This window comes from Watersipora subatra, chromosome 8, assembly GCF_963576615.1.
Source record: "Watersipora subatra chromosome 8, tzWatSuba1.1, whole genome shotgun sequence".
Classification (NCBI taxonomy): domain Eukaryota; kingdom Metazoa; phylum Bryozoa; class Gymnolaemata; order Cheilostomatida; family Watersiporidae; genus Watersipora; species Watersipora subatra.
The window spans coordinates 37,926,187-37,936,206 of record NC_088715.1 but is presented as its reverse complement, the minus strand read 5'-3'; the positions used below and the strand labels follow the sequence as shown (position 1 = coordinate 37,936,206).

The 10,020-nt window shown below is 36.9% G+C and overlaps 1 protein-coding gene across 1 annotated transcript; it reads left to right on the top strand.

The window, feature by feature from the left end:
* Positions 1-3,105: 3,105 nt before the first annotated feature.
* On the top strand, positions 3,106-4,023 carry LOC137402524 (golgin subfamily A member 6-like protein 4). The gene has a single exon (XM_068089024.1). The coding sequence runs from the start codon at positions 3,106-3,108 to the stop codon at positions 4,021-4,023; it is 918 nt and encodes a 305-aa protein (XP_067945125.1).
* The last annotated feature ends 5,997 nt before the right edge of the window (positions 4,024-10,020 follow it).

Here is a 10,020-nt window from a genome sequence, read left to right as displayed (position 1 = left end):
CAACGACACACGGACACATGGATGGACTGTGAGAAATATATATATATATAGATATAAGATATATATGTGTATATATACGTATATATATGCACAGCTCTATATAAAGCTATATATAGCACTGTAGACTTATATGTATATAGAGCCACATATACATGTACATCTAGCAAGCGCTATTAATAATATGAACATTCCTAAAATACTTTAAATGTGAAATATTTTAGAACAATGTAAGTGCTGATGCGAGCAGTCTGTGTCTAGTATGCAAACAGGTTCACACGACTTCTTTAACTTTAGTAGAATGAATCATCTGAGACTCGTGATACTTATAGCCGTAACATATGCTGAAGATGTTAGTAGCATAAGTAAGTCTGCTAGTAATATAAGTAAGTCTGAAGAAGCTCTTGTGAATATTTCCATTTCATCATTTTCTGAATTAGAGTCCAAACTTGAAAAGCCAGCCGACTTGAAAGATCTAATGACATTATTGAACAAAGATCGTAGAGATGTTCAAATGCATTTAAAAGGAGACAACTTTGGCTCAATGACTTGGAAGCTGGAAATAAACCCGATGGAAAGGAAAAATGTCATTGCTAGATATGCATCAAAAAAAGAAAGTTTAGCCAAAGCAGACACTGAAAGAGCATTGTGTTGCATCTATGCAGGCAAAGTAGCAGGAGATAACAACTCTGATGTCTTACTAAAGTTCTGCGATAAATTCTTCATTCGTATTTGTAGTCATGATCGTACCTTTTCTGTGTCGTCAACTCTGCTTTCTGCACGTCTTCATTTTAGACTAAGAAACAGTACAAATTGCGGAGCTGCTAGAGAAGCAGGTTTGATTGTGCGTGATAAAAAAACTGAAATTACACAAAACTTGGAGAAAGGAAGTGAGAAAAGATCACGCCTCAAAAGGCAATTTCCAGAGCAAATGTGGTACATCGAGCTTTACGTTATGGTTGGCCCGCAGTTGTTTGATTACCTACAACAATCTAACATAAATGCATTGGACTACATAAGGGAGATATTGTTTCTGACAAATTTGAATTTTGTGGGAGTAAATTACTTTGTTGCTTTGAAAGAGTTAGAAGTTATGGATAGTACCAAACCCTTGCCATTTTATTATGAAAAAATAGAAAACCAATATGACTCTTGGAAAATTTTGCAATCATTCAGAGTTTATGCAAAAAATTTTGTGAGGAATCCTAAACAAATTTATTACGACGCGGCGATACTTCTAACATCCGTGGATATGCGTGACGAGATCACGGTAGAAACAGCTGAAAGTGTGTGCATGGCAGATAACGGTGGCATTGTGAAGGACTATGGCCAGGATGACAAATGGAGAACTGCAAACACTCTTACATTTGCAATCGGACGCATCATAGGACTGAGTTACCCGTCGACATGGAAATGTAGATGTCCACTTGGAAAGATGTGCTTCATGACATCCAGAAAAGGTATGTTTGCGTTAGATTAGAGTGTAGCTAATCAAGCAGTACTGCAAATGCCTACTTCCTCAAATTTACAGCTAGTTCCAATATTTTCTATTGTTTGAGACGTTTAGCATGAACTTAAAAAAAGCTGAACACCCTTTTCAATATACTGAATGTTCTGACATAAACATACATTTTATTGCATTACAATTCATATTACATATTACATATTACATTATTACAATTCATATTTCCAGATTGTGAGTTAAGTTTTAATTTTTAAGCTTCTACAAGCATTTAATCTCAAAAATTTTTTAACTAGATCTTTGGTCAAATTTTTTTCCATGCTCTTCTCTCTACCTCAAGTTACACGCGTACAAGCTTCTGGATGTTAATATTAACATATTGATATATTGCTATTAAAACTGATATTGATATAATATAGCTCAAGTTATATACCTTTCTGTCATTTTATATTATTTCTTTATCTTTTCACAAACTAATACTTGTGTACGAGCAAAAAATGAACCAAAATGCCTTTTCTTGTTCATGAATATTACAGTTTAATTGTTACTTTATTTATTAATTAAGTTAAAAGACCGAATGCCAATTTGGTGTGGACTGTGTGTGATGTTGATTACTTACACAAAAATGTTTCTGAGGATGATCAGAAAACTTGTATGGATAATAAACCTCAAGTTCCTAAAAGGTTTCAGACCTGTGGTAACTATGCTGTTGAAGGAGGTATGTATCTTTTTTAAAATGATACACATTTGGAATATGTTTTTTCAAACATTATGGTAATATAACAGTTTTTTTCAATCTTCAAATTTAAAGAAACAAAGTCAGTTAAAGGTTGACTGCAACAAAAATCACATTACAGTTATTTGGTAATCTATGACGCTTTTGTGATGGCTGCGACTTACTGTTCGTTTTTATAAGAGAGAGATATAAATAGAGAGATGTAAATAAAGAGATATAAAGAGAGCGGGAGAGAGAAGGAGAGAGAAGGAGAGAGAGGGAGAGAGAGGGAGAGAGAGGGATAGAGAGGGAGAGAGAGAGAGGAAAAAAGAGAGAGAGAGGGAGAGAGAGGGAGAGAGAGGGAGAGAGAGGGAGAGAGAAAAGGAGAGAGAAAGAGAGAGAAGGAGAGAGAGGGAGAGAGAGGGAGGGAGAGAGAGGGAGAGAGAGGGAGAGAGAGGAGAGGGAGAGAGAGGGAGAGAGAGGGAGAGAGAGGGAGAGAGAGGGAGAGAGAGGGAGAGAGAGAGAGGGAGAGAGAGGGAGAGAGAAGGAGAGAGAGGGAGAGAGAGGGAGAGAGAGGGAGAGAGAGGGAGAGAGAGGGAGAGAGAGGGAGAGAGAGGGAGAGAGAGGGAGAGAGAGGGAGAGCGAGGGAGAGCGCGGGAGAGAGAGGGTGAGAGAGAGAGAGGGAGTGAGGGAGAAAGGGAGAGTATATGAGGGAGTGTATGAGAGAGTGTATGAGAGAGTGTATGAAAGAGTGTATGAGAGAGTAGATGAGAGAGTGCATGAGAGAGTGTATGAGAAAGTGTATGAGAGAGTGTATGAGAGAGTGTATGAGAGAGTGTATGAGAGAGTGTATGAGAGAGTATATGAGAGAGTGTATGAAAGAGTATATGAGAGAGTATATGAGAGAGTGTATGAAATAGTGTATGAGAGAATGTATGAGAGAGTGTATGAGAGAGTGCATGAGAGAGTATATGAGAGAGTGCATGAGAGAGTGTATGAGAGAGTGTATGAGAGAGTGTATGAAAGAGTGTATGAGAGAGTAGATGAGAGAGTGCATGAGAGAGTGTATGAGAAAGTGTATGAGAGAGTGTATGAGAGAGTGTATGAGAGAGTGTATGAGAGAGTGTATGAGAGAGTATATGAGAGAGTGTATGAAAGAGTATATGAGAGAGTATATGAGAGAGTGTATGAAATAGTGTATGAGAGAATGTATGAGAGAGTGTATGAGAGAGTGCATGAGAGAGTATATGAGAGAGTGCATGAGAGAGTGTATGAGAGAGTGTATGAGAGAGTATATGAGAGAGTATATGAGAGAGTGTATGAAAGAGTGTATGAGAGAATGTATGAGAGAGTGTATGAGAGAGTATATGAGAGAGTATATGAGAGAGTGTATGAAAGAGTGTATGAGAGAATGTATGAGAGAGTGTATGAAAGAGTGTATGAGAGAATGTACGAGAGAGTATATGAGAGAGTGTATGAAATAGTGTATGAGAGAATGTATGAGAGAGTGTATGAGAGAGTGTATGAGAGAGTATATGAGAGAGTGTATGAGAGAGTGTATGAGAGAGTATATGAGAGAGTGTATGAGAAAGTGTATGAGAGAGTGTATGAGAGAGTATATGAGAGAGTGTATGAGAGAGTGTATGAGAGAGTGTATGAGAGAGTGTATGAGAGAGTGCATGAGAGAGTGTATGAGAGAGTGTATGAGAGAGTATATAAGAGAGTGTATGAGAGAGTGTATGAGAGAGTGTATGAGAGAGTGTATGAGAGAGAGTATGAGAGAGTGTATGAGAGAGTATATGAGAGAGTGTATGAGAGAGTATATAAGAGAGTGTATGAGAGAGTATGAGAGAGTATATGAGAGAGTGTATGAGAGAGTGTATGAGAGAGAGTATGAGAGAGTGTATGAGAGAGTATATGAGAGAGTGTATGAGAGAGTGTATGAGAGAGAGTATGAGAGAGTGTATGAGAGAGTGTATGAGAGAGTGTATGAGAGAGTATATAAGAGAGTGTATGAGAGAGTGTTTGAGAGAGCAAAAGGTAAAAGAGAGATTAATTATTCTGAAAGTTTTGAAACTGATCCCAGTAATAGTGCCATGCTGCTGTTTCAATAGCATCTTTTATATTTTTGCTTTTGTTATTTCTTTCACTTAAGCTTAGAAAACAGGAGGCAACATATTCAGCAGGTCAAATGTAGTTTAATATATTGCAATGCTGTAGGTAAGAAAATATTTCATGGTCTTAATTTATGTTAACATACAATATGTTGATAAAAACGTTGTTATACCATTTAAATTTTCTTTTGGCATTGCATTAGCTTCTTGACTTTCTTTTAAGAAACTGAAATGTTTAGAGAAGCTTTGAAATGAGTATGTTGTAAAGCTCTTTGCGAGTCAAGTCAAACATTTTTTAGCTTTTAGAAGGCATGCTAGGAAATGTGTATGCTAAAGCAATAGCCCGTAGCTATTTTATTGTATTGCTTTACACAGGCCTATCTGGGTTTGAGTATCTGATTTGACACATAAAAAAATAGTCCACTTGTTAGTTTATTTCATGGTTTCTACTGTAGATAGGTAAATTTAACATAATTTAACAGCTTGACAGTCTCTTAATTAAAGGAGTATCATTTATGCAATGTGGAGTTGTTTACTCAATGACATATATATTAGATAACTATAGACAAGCGTAGCTCATGGTGAGTTCTCTCATTTTATAGAATTTTAAGCTAGAAGTTTGTAAGCATGAAGCTAAACTGCAGTATCTGACCTTGACTCATATAAGCACTAGATGAGCGCAGATATAAGCACAGATAATCACCAGATTTTTGTGTTTCTCTAAAGAACTAGCAAGCTATAGGAAATGAATGTACTTGTCTTAAGCGCAGATCAAATCTATTGGCTATTGATCTATTGAAGATGAGGAATGCGATTGCGGTCACATCAACTTCTTCCATTACTTGCACAAACCAGAGTGCTCATGCTGTGACACCAGTACCTGCAAGTTATCCACGACAGAGGAGTGCTCAAATTGTATGGAATTTTCCCACAAACTTTAAATCCTTAAGTATAAATTTCTTTTTCAACTTGAAATTTTAAGTTATAAAAATTAAATATTTATTTGCTTATTAACAAAATAACTAACAAAATATATGTGCGCCGCTGCACAGATGAAGCGAATGTAATTTAATAGGAGCTCAAAAGACATTTTGTTACACTTGAGTACTAGTGTTACAGAAAGGCAGTGATAGAATAAACTGCAGTACCAGTGTTACAGACTAGTAACCATAGTGTAACCTACTGTACCAGTGTTACAGACTAGTAACCATAGTGTAACCTACTGTAGCAATGTTGCAGACTAGTAACCATAGTATAACCTACTGTACCAGTTTTACAGACTAGTAATCATAGTGTAACCTACTGTACTAGTGTTACAGACTAGTAATCATAGTGTAACCTACTGTACCAGTGTTACAGACTAGTAACCATAGTATAACCTACTGTACCAGTGTTACAGACTAGTAACCATAGAATAACCTACTGTAGCAGTGTTACAGACTAGTAACCATAGTGTAACCTACTGTACCAGTGTTACAGACTAGTAATCATAGTATAACCTACTGTTCCAGTGTTACAGACTAGTAACCATAGAGTAACCTACTGTAGCAATGTTACAGACTAGTAACCATAGTATAACCTACTGTACCAGTGTTACAGACTAGTAATCATAGTGTAACCTACTGTACCAGTGTTACAGACTAGTAACCATAGTATAACCTACTGTACCAGTGTTACAGACTAGTAATCATAGTGTAACCTACTGTACCAGTGTTACAGACTAGTAACCATAGTATAACCTACTGTACCAGTGTTACAGACTAGTAACCATAGAATAACCTACTGTAGCAGTGTTACAGACTAGTAACCATAGTGTAACCTACTGTAGCAGTGTTACAGACTAGTAACCATAGTGTAACCTACTGTACCAGTGTTACAGACTAGTAACCATAGTGTAACTTACTGTACCAGTGTTACAGACTAGTAACCATAGTGTAACCTACTGTACCAGTGTTACAGACTAGTAACCATAGTATAACCTACTGTACCAGTGTTATAGACTAGTAACCATAGTGTAACCTACTGTACCAGTGTTATAGACTAGTAACCATAGTGTAACCTACTCTACCAGTGTTACAGACTAGTAACCATAGTGTAACCTACTGTACCAGTGTTACAGACTAGTAACCATAGTGTAACCTACTGTACCAGTGTTACAGACTAGTAATCATAGTGTAACCTACTGTACCAGTGTTACAAACTAGTAACCATAGTGTAACCTACTGTACCAGTGTTACAGACTAGTAAGCATAGTGTAACCTACTGTACCAGTGTTACAGACTAGTAACAGTAGTATAAACTACAGTAGTAGGGTTATATAATGCCAGCAATGTTCTCACAAAACCCAGCAAGTTCTACCGAGTCTCACAATTACTCGGTACTTTGCCTTAACTTCTCTGTTTACCTTCATTCTCACCCTCGCTGCTCTTGTTTGCTCTATCGGCCCCTCTGCTGCATCTGTCAGGCATTGTTGGTCCTGTGTATTGGGTTTTAAACCGAGTTGTCTCATTGTGGTGACATTCAGGGTGGTAATATCCACCACTAAGTCAACTCTAAAGAGGGTCATTTAGCCATTCCCCTTGAACAACACATGGAAGCTACTACTCCTGTTGATATTGCTCAATCCAGTCCTCAGGAGTCATTGCTACTTTCTGACATAACACACACCATATAATCAGTCATTTCCTTCCTTTTTTTTCACAATATTCATCACCTCTTACTACACACTGATAATCAGTATTCTCTATTTTTCTGTTATCTATGGCTACTACATCCAGTTTCTTTTCCTCTCATGACATTTGGCACTTTTAGGTGGTGTCAAGTGTTAGGATGTTAGAATTTTTTGTCAGGTGTCCTTTTTTCCATTCAGCCATAACATGAATTGTTGTTTTCCTCTCCTCTTTTCTTTCTACTGAAGCAGTCCTAGCTAAGATGTTCTTTCCTTCAACAAGAATAGCACAGTATTCAAAAGCAATGCTTGTAGAAGTGCCATAAAGTGCCAAAGTTTTGACAGGCGTGGCTTTCTTTCTGGGTTGCTCCCTCAACCATGCTCAATTACTCACCCCTCTATTTTTGCAGTATTTATCATTCATTTTACTGTTTCATAGTGCATACATGTTTATAAATTATTGTTAGATTGGTTGTATCATCACACTCACCAAATTCTCGTTCTGGAATTCGTGTTGATGATGTGTACAATCAAATCCTCTTTTATTTTCTTTTGCCCGCTGCCAGTTATCAATGAAGCTACTCTCTGAAAGAAAACACAGAGTTGCTCTCCTGGCTGCTGTTTCATGTTTGAGAACTTGTGCTGCTTCACAGTCTTGTTCTACCTTCTTGCAATGTACACCTCAAACCTATCTACTACTCTTTCATATTTCTAGTCAATTTAAACGCCTCAAAAAGTTTCATACTCGTATCTCTTAAGTTACACTTCAAACCTCCCGCTTTCCTTTTACTTATCTCTGTTTCCTTGCCATTGTCATCAGTACCCGTTCCCTGTACTCCTACAACCATCACCTGTACTTTTTCTGCCGCCATCTGTACTCCTACAACCATCACCTGTACTTCTTCTGCCGCCATCTGTACTCCTACAACCATCACCTGTACTTCTTCTGCCCCCATCTGTACTCCTACTACCATCACCTGTACTTCTTCTGCCACCATCTGTACTCCTACTAACATCACCTGTACTTCTTCTGCCGCCATCTGTACTTCTACTACCATCACCTGTACTTCTTCTGCTGCCCTTTGCAGGCTGCCTGCCCCCTGCTAAACCTTTTCCATTTTTCCACCTCATTGTGTCTTTCTATTTTAAATTTGCTTATTCTAATTGTTGAAGTATAGTAATAGAGAAATAAAATTTTATCTGAGTTTCTAATACCTTAAGAAGTTTCAAAATAAGGTTCAAATAACTTACCACAGTATTTTGTTTGTTATTGTAAAAACAAATTAATGATTATTGAAAAGATACAAATTCAACTTTTGGTTGCAGTGTCCTATAAGGTGCACTTGACTGCTTAAGCGCTGTTTATATTTTCCAAACAAAATGTCAACCAGTCTATAAAAAGTTTGAAAACATAGGGCTAGTCATAGCAACAGAGTACACTTTCTTAATACCCTGAAAAATTAGTAGAATCATAACAATTAGAGTAAAATGGCATTTAGCTCAAAGGGTGCAAACAATTTAATCGGAAAATTTAATTTTTTAGTGGTGAATAGAAAAAAAATCACAAATTTGTTTTGTCAGTGAAATGTAAAGACTGGTGAGAAAAATTTTGATCTTTTCATTTGTAGTTGTGTCTACGCTCGCGCAGGCAAACAATCCGCCAACTCTAACTTCTACTTCTTCCACTTCAAGCAGGAAAACTGCAACTGAAATGGTGACAGTCTTCAAACCTCTTGGACCTACAGTTATTTCAAAAACTACAGAGAACCCAATGCCAGCCAGTCAGACAAAAACGTCTAATGTGGCAAACAGAATTACTAAGCGCGTAATTTCATCTCATCCGATCACAGAAATCCAACTGCCACAAAAAGCTGCTCCAGTTGGCCATTCGGCAAAACCTCCAAGTGTCCACATCCTTTTGTTAACTGTAAGTTGAATGAAAGTATGAGGTGTTGTTAATCACTGTAGGTAGCTGTTATTAGATATAGAAAGTGTATGTACATGATAGGTGTAGGTAGCAGTTATTAGATATAGAAAGTGTATGTACGTAATAGGTGTAGGTAGCAGTTATTAGATATAGAAAGTGTATGTACGTAATAGGTGTAGGTAGCAGCTATTAGATATAGAAAGTGGATGTACGTAATAGGTGTAGGTAGCAGTTATTAGATATAGAAAGTGGATGTACGTAATAGGTGTAGGTAGCAGTTATTAGATATAGAAAGTGGATGTACGTAATAGGTGTAGGTAGCAGTTATTAGATATAGAAAGTGGATGTACATGATAGGTGTAGGTAGTAGTTATTAGATATAGAAAGTGGATGTACATAATAGGTGTAGGTAGCAGCTATTAGATATAGAAAGTGGATGTACGTAATAGGTGTAGGTAGCAGTTATTAGATATAGAAAGTGGATGTACGTAATAGGTGTAGGTAGCAGTTATTAGATATAGAAAGTGGATGTACGTAATAGGTGTAGGTAGCAGTTATTAGATATAGAAAGTGGATGTACGTAATAGGTGTAGGTAGCAGTTATTAGATATAGAAAGTGGATGTACGTAATAGGTGTAGGTAGCAGTTATTAGATATAGAAAGTGGATGTACATGATAGGTGTAGGTAGTAGTTATTAGATATAGAAAGTGGATGTACATAATAGGTGTAGGTAGCAGCTATTAGATATAGAAAGTGGATGTACGTAATAGGTGTAGGTAGCAGTTATTAGATATAGAAAGTGGATGTACGTAATAGGTGTAGGTAGCAGTTATTAGATATAGAAAGTGGATGTATGTAATATGTGTAGGTAGCTGTTATTAGATACAAAAAGTTGATGTACGTAATGAGTGTAGGTAGCCGCTTTTAGATATAGAAAGTGGATGTACGTAATAGGTGTAGGTAGCTGTTATTAGATATAGAAAGTAAATGTAGGTAATAGGTGTAGGTAGCAGTTATTAGATATAGAAAAAGGATGTACGTAATAGGTGTAGGTAGCAGTTATTAGATATAGGAAGTGGATGTATGTAATAGGTGTTGGTAGCAGTTATTAGATATAAAAAAAGGATGTACGTAAT